This window comes from Nesoenas mayeri (genome assembly GCF_963082525.1).
Source record: "Nesoenas mayeri genome assembly, chromosome: 25".
In the NCBI taxonomy this organism is placed as follows: Eukaryota; Metazoa; Chordata; class Aves; order Columbiformes; family Columbidae; genus Nesoenas; species Nesoenas mayeri.
In genome coordinates, this window is record NC_137549.1 from 4,956,029 (window position 1) to 4,976,533 (window position 20,505).

At 50.0% G+C, this 20,505-nt stretch overlaps 1 protein-coding gene across 1 annotated transcript in view; it reads right to left on the reverse strand.

The window, feature by feature from the left end:
* Nucleotides 1-1,749: 1,749 nt before the first annotated feature.
* The window catches only part of ELL (elongation factor for RNA polymerase II), a 47,276-nt gene continuing 28,520 nt past the window's right edge, over nt 1,750-20,505 (reverse strand). The window contains exons 5-12 of the mRNA XM_080359376.1: nt 19,957-20,210; nt 17,009-17,133; nt 14,305-14,401; nt 11,060-11,555; nt 8,325-8,391; nt 6,117-6,288; nt 5,216-5,260; nt 1,750-4,325 (exon numbers count right to left, since the gene is read on the reverse strand). Of these exons, the coding sequence (XP_080215502.1) occupies nt 4,221-4,325; nt 5,216-5,260; nt 6,117-6,288; nt 8,325-8,391; nt 11,060-11,555; nt 14,305-14,401; nt 17,009-17,133; nt 19,957-20,210 (1,361 nt within the window). The 3' untranslated portion in view covers nt 1,750-4,220. The remainder of the gene's footprint in view (nt 4,326-5,215; nt 5,261-6,116; nt 6,289-8,324; nt 8,392-11,059; nt 11,556-14,304; nt 14,402-17,008; nt 17,134-19,956; nt 20,211-20,505) is intronic.

The window sequence follows — 20,505 nt, forward strand, 5'->3', positions numbered from 1 at the left end:
TCTAAACGAGTAAAGGGTGCGCAGGAAAATCCCAAGGGGCTTTCGCTGCGTTTTGAGCATCCCCAGACAGCCAGGACCCCGCGGGGTCACCTCTGCCCTCCTGCATCTGCGTGACCCCAATTTAAGGGCATCTTGTACTTGATGCGGTGCGAAGTGACGCTTTTCCTCGGGATGACCCGAATTATCAGAGCCCGGGGACCCTCCTGAGCCTGCACAGGAGGGACAGACGGACACGGCCTGAAATAGCTCCTTGTCCCCGGGGAGCGGCCCCGGCTGGGTGAGGATGAGGAGGCAGCGGCAGAGCCGGGCTGGCGCTGGCACCGCCGACCCAGCCAGTAAATTTCCACTGGGGCAGCTCCCAGTTAACGAGCTCAGTGCGTGACCCCGGAGCTGCCAGCGGTTGGGAACAATTTCCCCAGGAAAGCTGGGACAGGAGGGGACGGGGACCCTTCCCGCACCAGCGTCCCCACGCACGTCCCCAGCCCTTCGGCACCCAAACCCCCCGGGGGTGCAGCTGACACAAGGGAGGAATTAAAGATGGCAAAGGGGGGGCTCGGGGGTGCAGCTTGGCTCTGAGGTGGCGTTTGGAAGCAAAAACCTGAGGATTTGGGGATTTGCGAGCATCAAGCCGGCTCTGGCTCCGTGACCGTGTGAGCGAACCCTCGGCCGTGGGAGCATCGCGCTGTTGTGTCAACTCCAAGGTCCACGCTGGCGAGACAGGAGCGAGCAGAACCCTCCTTGTTCCCCCCCCACCTTAAAAATATATATAATAAGGCATTTGTAAGACATTCTTTGATTGCTGGGTTATCTTCCCTTTCTGCGTATTTTGCCATTTTGGAGGTAGAATCCACCGCAGGCTGGAGACGGACTTGGGTGGATCAAGAGTTACTGCCAGCACCTGGGAAGCTGTCACTGTCACCTGCAGCTGGAGGGGGGACCCCAAAGCAGCGCGGGAGGAAAACAGAAGATGTTTAGTGTCTGTTACATGTTTCTCCCCTGGTTTGTCTTGCCCCAGGGATGCTGCAGGAGCCCCAGGACCAGAGCAAAGGGACAGAAACGCCGCTCCAGCTGCCGTTTGCGTCCCCAGCTGGGTGACTCAGCGCCGGGGGTGGGAGAGCAGCAGCAGCGCCGGCCCCTCCGTGACTCACCCCCCGCGAGCTCAGACGTCAAACCCAGCCCAGCTCAGCCCCTTCTGATCCGCCGTGAGCTCCAGATGCACGTGTTGGCACCAAATGCCACCACAACCTGGGTCGTCACGCTCCTGAGACCCTCCCGACCGCCCCCAGCGACGGGCGCTTCAAAAGCAGCTTTTCCCCCCCCAAAAAACTGGCGTTGGAGGCTGGAACCCCCAGCTGATCCCAGTGGAAAAATCCTCCCCAAAGAGAATCACCAAGCAGTTTGGGTTGGGACCTTCGCAGCCCACAGGGTCCAACCCCCCGCCCTGTGTGGGGACATTGGTGACATATAATCAGTGTCTCAAGGTGGAAGGGCCCATAGGGATCATTAAGCCCGACTTTGCAGACGCTGCAGAGCGTGGTCGGGATGCTCCGATGGGCGTTCGCTCAGTCCCTGCTCTTCCATCGCTTTTCACACCTTTTCCTTCTCCAAAGAGCAAAAAGGCGACAGAAAGGGACAACCCGCACCCAGCACCTTGTCCTGCTGTCCCGTCCCTGCTCGAACCCCCTCGACCAACTCAACTCTTGCTCCGTTCCTCGCACTGCAAAGAACCGTACGACCTGCTGCTTTGCTCGTTTTCCAATACAGTGAATTTATTATATGTTGCAAAATCAGCATTCAGCTTTTTTTTTTTTTAGTGTACAAAAAAAGACACTATAGCTCTTAAGAAAAAAGATTAGGAAAGCTGAAGACTATGCTGCCTTTAAATTGTAACATTTTGGCAAAGTGAAAAGCTCTTTTTGTAAACTCCAACTCCATGGCTCAATATAGTTTTATCCACAGTACAATATTACAAAGTAAAACACAGTATCAATAAGTTAAGATCATACTTAATCACCTAGAACTGGTTTCTATTAACCCAAAAAGCACAAAATTTGCCTAGCTTCATAATCTCTAAAGGAAAACAACAAAAAAAGGCAGATTCAACTACAGTTCTTTAACACAGTCCAAAAGAAAAGTGAAGCAGAAGGTTGTTGAATGCTAATTGGGTCTCACAGTTTGGATATTCATTAAATATTTTCAGGTTTTTTTTTTTATATTCAAATTTTTAGAAGTTCCAGAATATACATGTAAATGTACACAATACATCTTTGTATACAACTCTGTTTGCAAAAATATCTTATAGCAGATGTATAAAGATCGAGATCCGTCTCTATCCCCTCCCTCCCCAAAGCAACAACAACAACAAAAATACCCCGATTCGAAGTAGGAAGGATGAGGAGAAGCGTTTCCGTGGAAGAATCGGCCGCCGGGCTCCTCGTGCGCCAAATCCGCCTTCTGCCCCAACCAACGCGCGGCCCCCGGTTGGTGACGAACCCGCCCCGCGGTGCAAACGCTGCGGATGGAGCACGAGGGGCCGGGACGGCGTAAACGGGACAAACGCCTCCGGACACCCCGGTTCCCCATCACCGACCCCCGGTGCGCGTCCCCGAACTCTCAACAAGAGACGGGCCCGAGCGATGCGACCCCAAGCGAAGCGGCGGCCCCGGCCAGACGACGCGGCACAACCAAGCTGGCCAGAATGGAATTATTATTATTATTATTATTTTAAATACAGCAGATGGACCCATTTTTTGTGTGTGTTGGGCGGAAAAAAATACAATCCTCTTTGTGTAAGAACTCCTTCCCTCCTGATCTGTGCCATTCTCTCCTTGGGGGGCTCTTCGGGGGAGGAGACGCCAAGGAAAGGAATAAGGAATCCGCTACTTGGGGTAACGGAAGCGAGAAGTCAAATCACAGGCTGGCAGGGTTGAAAGGGGAGAGAAAGAAACAGCGGAGTTAAAGGACACCTTTGTGCTTTCTGGCGTGATTCTCACCCCCTGGCCACGCTCTGAACGTGTTCCCTTCGAGTCCAAACTAAAGACAGAAAAAGAATCAAGAAGAAAGGCTGGAGAAGCTGGCGAGATAAAGCACAAGGGGGGAAAGACCCGCATGGGAAAGCGGCACCTCGCTCCTCTCACGCTCGGGCGCCTGTTCCGAGAGCCATTTGCTGCTGCTGCTGCTTTGGAAATACACAAAAAAAACCCAAATAAAACACAAAACAAGAAGAAAAGCATCACATCCCCCTCCCCTCCGCTCCTCTGGGTCCGTAAAGTGACCTTTCTGGGTGCCTGTCCCCCCAGTAATACTGCGGTTACGAGACAGGACAGGTTCTGCAACACTTGGCCTGAAGGAAAAGGGAAAAGGGAGGCACAGCTTTAGAAAAGATGCTCTTTTTTCCGCCCCCCCTCTTTTAAATACAAAAATAGACCATAGTCTCATTAGTGATTAATAAAACTGGCTGCCCTGGTGTTTATATATATATATAAAATTATAAAAGTCACAAGACAGGCAGGTCTCGATGTGAAGGACTGAGAGGCCGCGCGCGCGGGAGAGGCCGCTGCCAAACCTTGACTCAAACCAAACCAAAAAAGGGGTTTTTTGTATGTTTTTCTGCTTTTCCTCTAATGTATTTCCCCGTGGAGGCTCCAGGTCAGCGCCGCACGGGGCCGTTCCCCACCTGCGGGAAGCCAAGGGGGACGGGGGTGGCCAAGCAGCAGAGCGGGCGCGGGGACGGGGGCGTCGGGGGCGCCAGAGCAGGTAACCGAGCAGCATTCCAGTTCCTCACCATTCGAAGGACAATTTATAACCCGGGCCAGGGGCAGTTACACTTCACGCCAAACTTTAATCCATGAAAAAACTACCGATTCTTAACCTTTGGGAGCTTCGTTTCGCATTAAGTTTTCCCTTAAGTGTCAAACGCTGGCTTCAAATAAGCAAGATTTTTTTTGTGTGTTTTAGTCTTTTTTTTTTTGTTTGGTTGGGTTTTTTTTTGTCTTTTTTTCTCTTATTTGTTACATTCCGACATTCAGAGAGGCTCTAACTTGAGAGGGCCGCGCTCGCCACCCGGCTCACACGACATCATAAATAATCCCCAAGTTCTTCCACCGCGAGGAATTAACGTTCGTCTCTGAAGGGGATCTGGTTGTATAAAAGGGAACGTAACGTCCAGGTGATTTTTGTTTTAATTGGTTCTCCTCCCTCCCCAGTCCGCTCGGCGCCAGCTAGAACTGCTGCTGGTCGTACTCTGCTATCAGTTTTTTGATGTGAGCCAGTTTGTTGTGGAGGTATTCGCAGCGGTTCTTCTCCTGGCTGTAATTCGGGTTAGTCTGCAAAGAGAAGAAATAGAAAGGCGGTGATGGGACGTGGTTCAGGATGGGGCGACACCGACGCTGAACCCAGCCCAGAGCGCTGAGCGCAAATACATGGCCAAGGAATTAAAAATGGACCCACTCCGGTCAAACAAAAGGACTTTTTGTCAATATGAGATTGGTCCCAGGGAAACGAGTGCACCTGGAGTAAAGCTCAGCCTAACTAGGCACAGCTGGGTCAGTCTTGGCCTCCAATGAGCATCACTTTGTGTCAGCACCGAACTGCGCAGGTTTGGGAGCTTTGAAACAGAAGATGAACTCGTAACACACACAGGGGATGTTCAAAAAGCTGCTACGCCTCTCGGGGGCAGCAAAGCTCGGGGCCAGATCCTAGGTTTAAGTAATAAACCCCAACTCTAGGCCGTTGTGTGGGTGCCCCAGCATTTCCACCTCATCCAGTAGAGACATAAATCCCCCCAGCCAGCAGCTGCTCCTTTATATGTACACATATATATGCTCCTTTACATCCATTCTGCCCACCCCACACAACCCCGCGGGGCACCATGTGCTCAAAACTGCACCCAAATCACCCCAAATACACCCGCAGACCCCACAACCTGGAGCGTGCCGTAATCACTCAGCCTGTGCCGCTAAAACACCAACTTCTCTGTCACTTGAGGGGATAAAGGTGCCAATTCAAGCCATTTTAAGCTCCCCAGGATCCAAGGGACAGTTTCAACCCCGCTCAGATCCACGCAGGGATCGTTTTTTGGCCGAGCTGGAGCTGAACAAAGATCTGCTGGAAAGCTTCAGAGCCTGGGTTTGTCACTTGGCACGTCCCCATCCCTTTCAGTCACTAGGGGAACCCACCCAAAAGCCTTTTTTTGTGGCCAGCCATTGTTACTTACCTTTTTAATTTTCCGATATTCCTGTAAAATTTGATCATGGATGGTCTAAAAAGGAAAAGATAGCTTATTATTTTCAAAAGAAGCAAGAGTCCCGCGCCCTAGCACAGCAGGCAAGTGTTCACCCATGGCTCAGTGCACACATTTCCTTCTAATACTGACCAAAATCCACTCTCTCCATGACATCTGATGGTTCCAACCCCCACCAGTTCCACAGCTTTACTGGGGACACCAGAAGCACCGGGATCAGCCCCAACTCCCCAGCAGGATCATTGACGTTCCCTCCACAACTCAAACTAATTTCCCCCCCGTGATATAAAATAATTCAGCAAGGAATAGCTGGATTTCTCAGAGAGAGGGGAAGGATGTTTGAGGAAGGAAACAGTGCTTAGTACAATAGGTGCTCTGTAAAAATCTCCTTATTACGCTCAGTGAGACCTTCTCAAGATAACGAATAGCTAAAGCTCTTTTAAAATCAGTCCGACAAGTCGAATAATGCTACATTATTAAGATCAAAGATTCCAGAGGAACAGATGACCCCGTACTAACTCCCCTTCCAGCCCCGATACACAACCATATGTGCAAATATGAGTTTTCTGGCTGGGATACACTAATAGCTTCCAGCAGCTTTTGGCTCAAGACGCCAATTGTCTCACTGAGGCCTTTCCTTGTCAACAAGTCCCATGATGTGCGCTGCGGCTCGAAAACGAAACAACAGGGAGCTGTTTTAAGAACAGCCTACAAGGCCGGCAGCTCCGCGGCCCCAGCGCCGGGCAGCGCGTCTTAGACACCAACCCCGGCCCAAACAGCCCCGCGCACCGGGTTGTTAGAACAATGAGTCGCAGCGCAGCGACTTGCACAAGCGGCTTTGCAACAAAAATAAGAGATGTGTGTCTGTTTCTACCTTATATTCTTCAGAGCCCTGCAAAAGCTGCTTCAGCTTGGCGTCTAACTGCGTAAACCGTCGGGTTATCCTCTCTATCCGGGCGTGCAAGTCTCTGTACTCGTTGTATTCGGCGTTGAAGTCGTTTTTGTAACTCTGACGCTGCTCCGAAGAGGAAATGGCTGCATATTTTCTGGAGGGAGAACAATTCAGTTAATGGGTTTAGTAAGGCTTCTCCCCAGAGAGCGCGAACACCGCGATGCCAAACCCAGGACTGCTGAGTCTACCAGGTGATTGCATTTGAGAACAAACCCAGGCTCTGATGGTTTGAGCTCTAGTAACACGGAGTTAACAGGATTGTTGCCTTGACCTCTGTGTAAAACAGGACAGGGTTTGCTCCCAAAATTTCCTATCTGCACCAGATAGGGTGGAACACGCAGGTCCCGGGAGCAGCGCAGGGTGGAGGCGACGCTCAGATAGCGCGGCTGCGGCTTCTGACTCCCGCTGGCCCGCGGAACACCGAGTTCTGCGCCCGTGCCAGACCCTGGAACAGCAGGAATACGCAGCTCGCAGCGTTCAAGAGCCCTTAAAGGCACACGAGAAGTGTTCGGCTACCGCTGCACAACCATGTGGCAAATGCACAAGAAACCACGCTGAACAGGCTCCGACTGTATCTCCACGAGACACCCGGCGCCGTGAACACCGTGAACTGAACGCAAAGGGCTCACGTTTAACAGATGCGCCTTCGAGGCCGCTCGAAAGCGACTCGGATCAACACGGAGCCGTTAAACCCGGCACTCTGCAGAACTGACAGCAAAACTCATCTCTTTGGGGGTGATGACTCTACTTTGCCAGCTCACCCTGGCTGTGGCAGCGCCAGCTCAGCGTGCCAACACACAGAAGCTAATTTAGGTATCTAATTAATGGAAAAACTTTCCCTCTGTTAACCGAAATGTGCTCCGGCCTTCAAGAACTGAGTCTTTGCTTGGGGTCAGTGTAAATAAGCACCTACAGAGGATACACAACTGTGAGATAAAGAAGTGTCCTCCCTGGTATGAAATGTGTGTCTACGATCCAAACAGCACTGACAGTTCTTAGAATTTAAGGAGCCGATCAACAAAACAGCCCGATTGTACCAAAAACGGGGACGACAGACCTTGCAGGAGTTCATAAACCTCGCAGGAGTTCATAAATCTTACAGGAGTTCATAAACCTTGCAGGATTCCTCTGGAGATGGACCAAGGAGCTGCAGGAACCCTCTATAGGAGGGATCAGCGTCCATTGTAAGGAAATAAAAAGAGAATCCCTCTCCATCCGCATTCCTCTGCGTGGCGCTGGGAACGCCAAGGGGAAGCGGTTTGTGTGGTTCGCACAGCCCAGCAAACCACAGTTTTGTAACTACGCGAACCCTGTGTATCCTGCAGTCAACCCCTGCGGAGCACAGAGCGGGGGCTCCTTCCTCCTCCTCATCCTCCTCTTCCCCCGACCGCAGCCAAAGCAGACCCGAAATGCACAAGAAACCACGCTGAACGGGCTTTGACTGTATCTCCACGAGACACCCGGCACCGTGAACACCGTGAACTGAACGCAAAGGGCTCACGTTTAACTGTCCCCAGGCTGGGACGTCACCCGGCGACGCTGCTTCGCCACCGCGGAGCTTTGCTTTACAGCAGCTCCAGCTTTATGCGGATTCTTGGCTTTCTGCGATTCCACAGACGAGTCTATTGCCTAATTAACCTCAAGGGGATCTGATTAAAAAGTCAAGAGGTGAAATGACTCTCATTCTAACCCATGAGTTATAACCTCCCCACCGAGAGCGTTTTGCTGGTTTATGCGGATGATCCTGGCTCTGAGCAGGAGGAACCAGCTAACCTCTCACAATCCTTTCTTGCCCTGTCTTCCTCAACATTAAAACAGATAACTTCTTCTCCAGGTTTCCAACAGTAACATGGAGACGTTTAACCCTTTCGGCCCCCTCAAGATACGCCGTGTTTCTTGAAGGACTTTAAGAACTGGTTTATAGGAAGATAACCTTGAACCCCAGAAGGAAGAACAGACCTTAGTTTAGTCTCAGGAACTATCTACAAAGTTGGATTTACTCTTCTTTTTTAAAACCCACCTTACAATTTTACATCGAGTAACAAAGTCCAACAAAAATCCCCAGTACGTAGTGATTTTTAGCTTGCAACCCAATCCCAAAGTGATGAAGGAACCGATAAATATACTTACAATAAATAATCTGGCATTTCTGAAGTTGAAGTTGGTACACTAGAATTATTGCATGTTCCGTTTAAACCTGAAAAAATAAAGACTGGTTTACAGACATCCTGCAGCTTTAAGGCTCTATGCAATTAAACTTCAACTTCATGATCTTATCTGCAATATACAGTTTATCGAATTCTAAAGGGTTTGGCTTTGAACTGATGGAGACAGAACGGCCACAATAAAGTGGTTGAAACTTCAAGGCTTCTCTAATATTTGTCTGTCAGCAAAACGCATGAAAAATCAACATGAACCAATGCACAGAGCAGCAAAAAAATCTCAATTTATCCAGTTTATAACACCGCCTGCAGGGAGGGTAACACTGGGATCAGCACCGCTGAACTGCACAACAAACAGAGTCCTGATGAGCAGAACAGAGCTGAGTAAAGCGTGCAGGTTCTTATCCCCGATTCTACACCATATAGACCTTACTGTCAATGCTCTGGACTGCGCAGGGCACAGGGGAGAGGTTGGAAAGGAGCTCAGCGGTTTGAAGCGAAGGGACCAAAGACCTTGGGAGGAATGAGATTCTGAACGTGGGCCTGAAACAGCCCAAAACAAAGCTAAACCGGCCTCGCGCTGCTAGTTGGGATGAAGAAAGTGGCTGGATGCGTGTTTGGAAAGGGGTATTTCTTATAAACTGTGTATTAAAGCTCTAATCAGAACGTCAAGTGCATCCATGAGAAGGCAGCAAAATAAGAGGAGAGCAAATGCGGCTGCAAAGGACTGAATGGATCTGCTTTGCAAAACTGCGTTTCTGCTCCCTGAGCGTGTTCCTGAGCGCGAGCAGAACCCGACAGCCCATGGCCACGGGCAAGGCTTGTCCCCACTCACCTATTTACAGCTATTAGCCCAGACAAACTGCTGGGAGCACGAAATGCCCAAGTAATAAACAGGGGGATGTAAAAGCAATAACCTAATTATATATATTTCTATTTTTAAATTGCTTTTTCCCTGAGTTTTCACAGAATGGCAGAAAACCCGATGTTGTTACACACTCTCCCAGCCCCAGTTCCCCGTGCAGATGATCAGACAGTTCTGCTTTGCCCTGAGCGCCAGCGCGAAGGATACGGAACCAGGGGAGGAAGATCGGGGAAGGAAAAAGGAGGAAAAAAGCATAAAAGGCTTATTTTGCCTGTGAGTGCCACCTACTGACTGCTGATGATCCCCAAATCCCTCCTGAACTAACTTCGAGGGGAAAACTGCTTCCCTGCAGCCCAAGGGGGTTTGTTGGGACAAAGGAGCAGGATTAGGCTCATGTTACCCACACGAAGGGAAGGAAAAGACCCGGACGGAGCCGCGCGCTGCACCGACCGCGTCCTGGTGTCATTATTCCCCAGTCTGCTCGCATTCGTTGCCTCGAACACACCAGCGGGGCAGCAGGAACAGAACCAGGCTCCTACTAATTAACTAAAAGGCAGGCATTCAAGTTGCTTTTAAAGCAAAGCAGGAAAGGTGGTAAAGGGTCAGCGGCTTTACAATGAAAGAGTTGGGGCGTTTTGGTTTAAGAAACACTGGCAAAATGCACCTCTAGACAAAGAACGTGTGTATCTACCCGCTGCCGTTCACTGCAAACTACATGGGGATGAAAAATGACATTTGCAGAAGTGAGGATCGACACGAAGGATGAAGTAGAAGACCTGGAGAGTGCGGTTCTGCAGTGCCACGCAGTGACCAGCACGGACTGGCACGGAACATCATGGCCGAGTGACCAAATGTGTTTTGTAGACGCTACGAGAAGCGCAGGGAAGGAGAGAACTAACATCGCATTGACCCCAACACCCAGTGAACCTCTTCCTTTCCAGGAATTCCACTAATCAGTTTCCATTTCAAGTTGCTCTCCTTTTTGAGCCAAAACTGGATGATTTTCATGAAGAGGAGCTCAGAAAATAGTAACAGGGCAAAGGAAAACAAGACGGATGCAGAAAGAACTTTAACAATACAACTGCAATATTCCCGGAGGCTGCTGGGGGTTGCGACGAACCCGCAGAAAACATGAAGCCACAAGGTAAGGGAATGGATTATCCAATGTATGTTCTCTGCTCTAAGAGCATGTAGAACTGACTTAGAAATATATTGGTTTAATGGAAAATATTTTAATTGCATCTCAACAGGTAACGGATTCACTGTTGTCGGTCCTTAACGAAATTGGGAGGAACAGCGGGACACAACAAGGAAGGTCTTTCAGCCTGAAGGAAGAAGAGCTCAGCCTCAAAGAGCCAGCTTTGTGCTGCTCTAACAACGTTTATCACAGGACTTATCGTTTCTTTTGTATCCGATATCAAAAAGCTTTTGTGAGTAACTTTTCATTACCGAGTTCAAAATCAATACGACAGTCACCACACCACCAAACACCAGCACAAGAGCTGCAAGTAATCAAGCAGCGCCGCTTTCCCCAACACATCTTGATGTCTGCCTTTCATCCCCATGTATTAATCCGGCTTTTAATTTAACGAGGAGAAACACGACACGGTCTGCGGCAGCTCCCGACTGCGCAAAAGGTTAAACAGGAAAAACCTGATATCCTCCTCTGAGAGGAAGCGCGGTTGTGGATTTGGAGGTAGGGACAGCGATATTATTCCGTGAACCACACGGTCTCCACAAGCGGACACGCAACCTCTTCCCTCAAATGGATTTAGAACAGAAACCTTAGAGCCGATAACATTATCTCCGTACAGGAGGACGTGTGGGGCCGTACGTACCTGTGACCTGCTCCTGGGGAACACTAACTAAGTCAGCATTTTTTATTACTTCACAGTCCTGCTTCTCCTCTTTGCACTTCTCTTCACTTTTCTTCTCCTTCCTCTCCTTCTCCTTGTCTTTGTGCTTTTTGGACTTCTTCTTGGTTTTGACGTAGGAGCCGCAGTTGTGCTTGCTCGTCTGCGGACAGTCTGTGGACACGGCGGGGCCCAGCCTGTCGGCCGGCTCCGCGCTCTCAGAGTCTCTGCCGTTGTGCGTCAGGTCGTTGCTGACGTCGCACAGGGGATCGTGCGGCCGCGGCAGCTCCAGCGCCGGCAGGTTGGAGCTGGAACTCACCGACTCCGGCGGCGCCGGCGGCAGCGCGGGGGCAGGCGCGTCCTTCCCGTTGGAGGAGCTGAACTTCCCGTTGAACGTGGGTTGAGTTCTGTGAGCCAAGTGAGAAATCCTGGGCTTTTTGTTGGCCAGGGGATCGATGAACTCCACGGGTTGGGATCGTTTCTAGAGGAGGAAAGAGGCAAAAAACCAATTTAGTAATCTTGAGGGCAGAGTTTTGGAGGCTGTTACCACTAGGTGGGGGTGCGATACCAAAGAACGAGGGAATATCCCCAGGAAACGAGCTTTGCTGCCCAGGAGAGCTGCCAGCGAGCGCCCCAGCTCAGAGGACACCACCACCAGGTCCTACAGAAGCTGCTCCATCCCAAATCGCTTCCCGACAACCCCAAGAGCCGCTCGGAGCCCGTGGTTTGTGGGAGAGGTTGGAGAAACCCACCATCCCACCAGCAAGTCTGGATCTCCTGTGCTGGCCATCCCCGGGCCACACAACCTGCTCCCACTGCATCTTATCCCAAATCCAGCCCTTTTGGAGTGAAACCTTCACCCTTCCCTGCTCGCAGACACTTGTCAGGGAACAGAAACAACCATCAGACATCTGTTCTCTCTTCTGGTCATGGCGTGAGGTTTAGAGCCCCTCAGAGTCCCTGAAAAGGAGAGATGCGGATCCCTCCCCGCTCCGGACAGCCCAGCACAAGTTCTGCATTTTATTCCCGACTCATTTTTTACCAACTCTGCGGTCGGCAGCTTCACCCCTGCAGCGCCAGCCCTTCCTCTTCTCCAGAAACAGGCATTTCCCAGAAGAGGCCAGAAAGCGTTAACTGTTAAGGTTCTCAGAACTTAAGGTAAAAAGAGGACATTCGCAGCAGTTTTAGAAGCCACGTCACACAGGCCAACACGACCTCAATGCCCCTTCTTTAAATAAGTGTAGGGATTCCCAGATGTCCCCACCAACCCTCATGGGCAGGGCCTGGAGATGCAAAGAAGAGCTCAAGGTAGAGTCAGGCTTAAGCTCAGCCCAGCCTGAGCCGGCCCAGATTCTCCTGGCACCCGCAGAAACTATTGAGCAAAGATTATTTAGCGCCCAGAGGAAACCCAGTGACACCTCCGGTTGTTTCTTTTGGATATTTTCTCCTTTTCTTCATGTCGCTGGCAGGACCGCGATGCACGTGCCAATGGGAATTCTGGGCAGCTGGATGCACGGCTGCTTTGCTAGAAACCCACCAGTTCATCCCTTTTTCCCCAAAGTGATATATTTTTTGCTAACCCCAGGGGTCTCAAAGCCAGGAAAGCTTTCGGCTGTCAGGGTTGTTAGGAAGAGGAGCAGCTCGCAGAGCTCAAGGGGCAAGGCCAGCACGTCGAACCGGCTTTACAACATCCCGGCTGCCTCCTCAGCACGACGCGGCCGTGTCCATCTCCCGAAGGAGGAGCCGCATCGGCTCCGGGTCTCGAACCAGCGCTGCCACCTTCTCCTCACCTTCCAAACCAAACAGCAGCTTCACCACCGTCACCCCTCTGACCGTGCGGTACGTGCTCTGCCACGCTGCCTCAGGATTCCCACACCAACCTTATTCTTTGCCTTCATTCCACAACCAAACTTTCCCAAAATATTTGGCGTCCCAGCCTACCGAACCCCAACCGTCAGCAGGCATCCCCTTCTCCACATAGAAATTACAGCTATAGAGTATCAGAAAAACGATGGTTTACAAGAAAAAGCTGCCTGTGGTTTGCTGTCTGTCACAACCCACGTTAAACATTTATATTCCACGTCTGGTTGCCCCTGTTGCTGTTCTAGATCCAAATGAATCAACCACTCAAATTTTCGAGGGGATCATCTCAAGAGACCTGAAACATCCCCTACAGACCTTTGTGACTTTCAAAATACGTACAGCCAGAAGCAAAATGACTTTTCAACCTATTTCCAGAATCAGGTTAAGACAGAACACAAAACCAGCCTCTTAACAGCATCGTGTCTTTCCAAGCCAACCCCAGCACCGGGGATCACTTGTTATTCACCAGGATCACGCTCACAGCAGAGCAGGAGAGGATTTGGAATGAGTTACCCGGCAAACAAGTTGCACGGTTCTTGTTCTCAATAGCGAATCGCCTCCTTCTCCCCACCAGAAAGCACATAATTTCTTTACCTGCTAATATTCTTTGCCACTAATCCCCAGTGCGTCTGTCCAGACAAGCAGGCATTACACATTCCATTGGCAGGAGGAGAATAAATACTCAACTTGTCTGGGCTGACCCACGGCGGAGAAACGAAGCCGCGTTTCACAACGTGAGCAAGAAACGTGTGTGCTCAGAGATCCCGAGAGGCGTGGGACACGCTCCGCTTAACGCACCCGCAAAACGGCTCCTGCGCGGTTTATTGGCACGGAAAACCAGCCAAAACGTGCTTTTCACGGCTCTGCGCGCTGGCATCTCGACAAATCAAAGAGCAGCCCAACCTGCCCCTGATCTGTCACGGCAATTAGGTTGCAAAAGGTCAAGGTTTTTAATAACTCGGTCGTGTTTGGGAGCTGCTTATTACTGCTTCGTTCCAGTCAATTATTAGTAATGAGTAAAACATAAGCTTGTTCTCCCAGGAACTCCAAGAGGGATTGTAGGCACTGCGGGGAAAAATACAGCCCTTAAGACTGAACCTGAGACACGCTGTCAGAGATCCTCCCATAGGCCCTCGCTGAACCACGTCCAGAGGAGAAACAGATGCTGAGGAAACCCGGAATTAGACTCTAACTTAATAAAATGGGAAAAAATAGTAAACCAAACAACCTATTGACCTAAGAGCCTCCAGCAGCAGGCGATTACAGCGTGCGGACAGGCTGAGCGGCTCAGCCCCACTCCGCTGTGAGCAGATGGAGCTGATTTGGGGTTCTGAGCCCCCCCGGGGGCTCGGAGCGGGGTGACCCACCTGGGGAGGAGAGCTGGAGTTCACGCTGTCCTTGGGTGGGCTCAGGGAAGGCGCCTCTCCCTGGAAACCGCTGCTGTTCTGGGGCTGGCAGAGCTTCCTGAAAAACAGAATGGGGGGTGTTCAGACCTGGTGCTCCGCAAGCACACGGGTGGTACTTCAAACCTCCCGCAGAGCAAGGAGCCTTGTCTGGGCTCAAATTCGTACTGCGTGGAGGTGCTGTCAAAGTGGGTCCTCCAGGCACTTCTTACAGCTTCGCTCTCAGGCAAAATCTACAAAAACCAATCTCCTACAGGAGAATATCGATGGTCATTTCTTCTCTTTCTTGCCTCCCCGTGGCTTCTGTATTTCTCCATGAGCGGAGGTGACACTCGCACTGATGCTGCTCGCAGTGGGCTGAGCTACCAGACAGGACACCAGACAGTTTTACCTCTTTTCTCTTGACCTCAAATAAATCACAACCTTGGAAAAACCATCCATACCCAGCCTAGTAAAAACTGGCACTGAACTTTAAAGTGTATGGGGTGTATATACATATATTCTAGCTTGAAACACAGCTTAATAAGCAAGACAGCACTTAAACTAATTTCTGCTGAGTTTGTCTCAACCCTGTTAAAACTGACTTAACGAGAAAATTCCGAAAGCGAGCGCACTAAAAAAGGGTCCAACTCAAGTTCGGATGGTGAGGAATAAGTTCTCCCACTCATCAGCACCATTAAACACCATTTGACAGGAGCAGCCACCTGCCTTCAGCAGCAAGGCCCTTCGGGTCCAGGAAAATGAGGATGAGAACAGGAACTGGCACTATTATTGGTCCACTAGGATTTACATTTAGGTCCTCATAATAATACTTTTAAGTTGCATCATGCAAAACAGCGCTACCCCAGTGTGTATTTGTGGTATTCGACAAACAATAAGGAGCTCCTGCAGCATAAAAAAGGTGCAAAGAGAGTCATTCTGATCAGGTAAGTGCGTTAATCGCGTTCACGCTGGGTATTTCCACTCCTCAGATCTTGGAGTGAAGTCTCCAAGGCACCGGATTTGCGCTACTGATATTAATCACCCTGGAAAAACGACCGGTGCACCGAGCTGCAGCCGTCACACTGAACACAATACAACTTCAGGGCTAAAGGTTTTAATAAAGCAGCTCGGCAGTCGCTGTCACCAGCTGCGCAGCCTCAGTAATAGCGTCCGAATTCTTCTACAACAGGCTGTAATCAGCTTTAAAGCGCACACGTAGTTTTCAAACATCAGGAAGATTATTTCAGCGACCGAGCCCGCACTTCACGAGATTCCTCTTTCAACCTGAGCTGGAGTTTTCAGATGCCCTGCAGCTGCATTTACACACCTGCAGCACCATTTATACACCTGCAGCACCATTTACACGTCCGCAGTTTCGCCACCGTTCTGGCTTCGGTTTAGTTTGATTTAGTGCAATCCCACCAGCCGAATATCAGCTCGAGGAAAGTACTTGGAGACTGAAAACAGGAAGGGCAAGAGCGATGTTCAATAAACACCCCGGTGAAAGCGGCTTTTGGGATGTTGTTTGACTGGACCGAGCAACCTCGTCGCATCTCACGCGTTAATTACGGATTTAAAAGAAGTGATCGAAAGCCAACAGCTTCCAATTCTTGTGAGAGCGGAAAAAACATCCCACTACAACGATGAAAGGATCAAAAACACAATCAGCACCAGGAAAACAAGTTGTTCCAATACGGCCACTGTCACATATCGTTTTAATAGCAGCAGTTGCGCTAATTATTGCGGCTGATGAACCGCCGAGTGGCGAGCGGACCCAAAACCGGGAGGTCTGTGCCCTTTTGGTGCATGTTTTTCCACCGTCCTCGGCCCTGTGTGTTTTTCCCATTCTGTAGCCGCGTTACCTGCGCCGGCCGAGCGGGGCTTTGTTTGTGCAGTTGAACACATCCTTGCCAAGGTCTATTTTTAGGCCTACACATAACTGAATGCCACAATTCTAGAAAACGCAGTAAACATCGCTTGCTACAGGGGGAAATTCACTTCTTTTTATTTTTTAAAGCCATAAAGTTTGCACGGCAGTTGTATTTTTCCGTTTAATTATAATTCGCCATCAAGACCGTTTAAATAAGCTGGATTGTTTTGCTTTAGCACGCCAAAGCACTCGAAGTGCAGGTTTCTGTTGGTTTAACAAAGTCTCATCTTCAAGCCAATTGTGCTTTCAGATCATGGAAACTGCGCAGAGTGTGCTCTGCTACATCTTCACTAGAAGTGCGAGCAAATAAACCTCAAAAGCAAGTAAAAAAATCTCTACGTGCATTACAAAAACCTGTACCAGGTCGGTACAAATACACTGAAAAAATAGCGGGGGAAAGGAAAATACGTGGAGTGGAATTGTGCTTTAGAAATGTGGGGGATACCCACACCAGCCAAGAGCTTCCACACCTGGAGGCTTCACCTATAGAAAAATACCTGGAGAGGAACCCATGGGACAAAACCACCACCTCAACTGAAGGTTCTTTTCAGGATCAGGTGTCCCTTGGGATCACAATGTATGTGCAGCAGGACCTGGATATTCAAGTTTAGGCAACTACAGCTGCCCAGATGATAAGCAGATTTGTTTTATTTAACTCACCGCAGCCCTGCTGCCTTTGGCTACCCTGAATTTATAGCACCTGGCCTAGTGTTCTCGAGCTCCAGATGATTATTACACAGAAGACGGAATAATTACCGAACGAGTATCCTCTTCAGCAACTGCTGATCTCCTTCCGAGTAGCCGGGCCAGTCCTTCTGCACCTCTTTGTACACACAGTCTTTCAGCGTGAAGGTGCTGTCCTTGGCACTCAGGTTTGCCACCTGCAACAAGAGTAATATGCAAAAAACCCACCCCACGTTAGGGTTTAATTTTCTCACTTGACTTAAGATACAGGCAAAAATCTCAGACTTCGTGGCAGTGCCGCAGAACAAGGAGAGACTTCATACTTGCTGCCTACTCAGATGGTTTAGTCTGTGCCTTTCCTTTTGCCCGGTCATTGCTAAGGTTTGAGGAGTTTCCAAAGCATATCCTGGGAAACAAGTCATATCTAAACAGATTATTCAGCTTGGATAGTCTGGAACAGTCCAGCATCAGCTTATGGAAAAACTTGGAATAAACCCTAAAGGGAACAGTTCACTTATCGCACCTGTCCCATAGCTAAAACGGGGCGGTTTAGGGGCTGATAGGGGAGCTCTCGTGTGATAGCTTAGTTAACAATTACCAGAAGATAATTTCTCACTAGCGAGCCAGTAAAACAAGCGACAGAAAGCTCCTTTCTCAAGGAGCAGTGAGGATAACACTGGGGAGACCTGTTGTCCTGTCCAGTTCAGTGCTTTGGGCTCATCTGCTGGGTTTAACGGAGAACTCTTCCAAGGCTGCGCCAGGGCAAGACCACAACATATGATGAGCAGCGTGTCCCGCAGGGTTCCAGGAGCCAGCCTTGCGCCTGACCCGTGTGCTGGGCTCGGCTCAGGACACCCACACCAGCCACCTCACAACGTTTTATGGGGTGCAGCCTCCCCGCAAAGCTCCGCATGGGTAGGACGCGCTACTGGGGCCGGCAGAGCCGTGGTAGAGTGGAAACCACTTGGTAGGAGTTATCCCGCTTCCATCAGCCTTTCCGCAGCTCAACTGCAAATTCCACTTCTTGCTGCTGGTTATAGCAGCTGAAAAATACACCGGCAACACAGCCCAAAAAGCCTGAGTTAAGTTTGTAAAGATGCTGATGGTGAACCCTCTTTAGGTGATGAAATTTAGAAAGGAAACAAACCCTTACATTTGTTTTTATAGAAGGGATACGGAGGGGCTGCGTGCTGGCAAAGGCTCCCGAATTCACCGGTGCGGTGACCGTGTTACAGCTGGAGCTGCAAGATGCTTTGAGTCGGTGGAGCTACCGTGCACCTGCTCAAGGACCAGCGCTCGCTGCATCGCCCGCTCTGCTCAGGAAACGCTGGGCTCACGGATTTCTATCACTCCTGCAGCAGTAAGATGCCGCAGAAAAGCAAGTGAAGGAGCGCAAGGCCTTGATTTAACTAAAGATGCCGCTAATTCCTCTGTTTTTGCTTTAGGGAGACTACAGCCTAATATTAAAAGTCTGCGAATGTAAAAAGCTGCAGAGCTAATACAGCAAAGCTCTCCCGATAAGCGAAAAATAGAAAGCAGAGTTATCAGTTTACATGACAAACACTTTGTTTTTCCTTTCGGTTCTGTCAGCTTTCCAAGACCCGGAGCCAAAACACAAGACGACTTTGAGCCGTGTTTTACATTGAGATATCCCAGTAAACAGCCCAAGAGACAAAAGCAAAACCCGGGTTATCTCTCAGAACCCCCTCTCCGAGGCTCCCTGTTAGCGCTGCCTTACGCACGTTGCTCAGCAGGGCCTGGAGCAGGACAACAATCGCGATTCTCTCTGCCGGGAGCGGCTGCCTCCTTGTTTTGCTGGTGTGGGGCTCCGCAAGCTCCACCCCGCGCCTCCCAAAAATAGAAACCTTGCAAAATGAGGCAAAAAGGCCACCGGGAACACGGAGTCCTGGGAGAGATGCAAGAGCACAATGAAACCCACACCTCGACGTATTTAGTTTTAACGCAGGCTGTAATTTTCAGCTTATCCGAGCCCGCTTGTGGATGGGAGCACTGAAAGGAGATTAATTACGGGCAATACGTTTCCAGCCAAATCAGCATTTAGCCCCATGGGGCTGATGCTGCGGACAGTACCGGACGCAGCGCTCGCCTGCAGGGGTCTGTGCGAGCACCAGTGAAAGGTGGTGATCAGAAACAGCAGCTCTAGCATGAAATCTATTTCTAGCATTCCAAAGAATTCCAGCGCTGCTGGGAAATTAAGGGCTACAGGATTAATATCGAGGAGCAACAAGGAGGAAGTTGTGCCAGCAATAAGGCTGTTTTCAATACAATCTGCCCCGTGCCCTTGGACAAACGAACTCCTCGCTGTCTGATTCTTCTCAGCTATGCAAAGGAGTCAAAATAAAGTAAAATAAAAAACACAGCAAAGGGCGGCTGCGGCATTTAAATAAACGGCCGTTTTGCACTGTGAGAGCAACAAGGGTATTTACTGCAACTCCTGAAATGGCACCTTTGACTCGACTCAAAGTGTCGAGAACTGATTCAGCTCTTGACGTACAAATAAGATGCTTTGCAAGAAGCTGCATGATCCTCACACTGAACCAGTTGCATTTCTGGGCAGGAAAGGCACAGCTCTGGTGACACGGAGCAGATGTGAAGCTCAGTGAGGAGGGACATGTTCTTACCTTCGCAGAGGAAACATGGATGGATACAGAACATGTTCCTCTGCATCCACGTTAATAAAAATATACAGATGTATGGGTTATAACAAATCAAACAGATGCTCTGTTGGATAATTCTCCCCACAACCATGAGTGTTCCTCTAAGGATTGAGCTGGTGAGATCAAATCACGCAGCTTAGCAGCAAACACCCCAATCAGGGCGTATAAACGAGAGGCTTCTGTCTCTACAAAACCAGCAAATTCTGTTGGACAGGCCTCTAAAGAAACATTCAGCCGCAGCTGCGGGGTACACAGGTTACGTTCAGACTAACACCGACGTTGTTATCATTCTGAGAAGACATTTCCCTTTACCTAAACCGGTGCCTTCGTCAGAGTACAAACCTGTTGCAGAAGGTTGTCCAGCAAATCCTTGTCCTGCTGAGAAAGTCCATCCTTCTGCAATCTGAGAATAAGTTCAGGTTTCTTATAAGGCTTTAGTGCCAGCAAGTGCACAACCCTATCTTTGAAGGGTCTCTGAGAAATGGCACTATTGCCCCTCTTTATTGCACTGGCAAGGTTGACCGGCGTTGGGCGCTTCCTGGAGGGAACAGCATCGGAAGCTCCTGGTGCAGGTTTACGCACCTGAACCTTTTTGCCTAAAATGAGATGAGAACAGTGAAGTGCAGCGGTCACCTTGCAGAGGCCGGGGGGCTGTCAGCGCGTCCGGAGCTCGTGACGCCGGCCCGAGTGCTGGGAGGTGACAAGGGAGGACAAACACAATCAGCGCGCCCCGGCCATCCCCATACGCCACCAGAACCAGCATCCTGTGAGTTCTATGATCTATGACAAGCTTGTAACAAGTAAAGAGCAACACCAAGCTCTGGAAACCTGAGTATTGCAGGCCACAAGCTTCAATAAAGCTCTCTTTGTTTGCCAGCTTCTCATTTATCC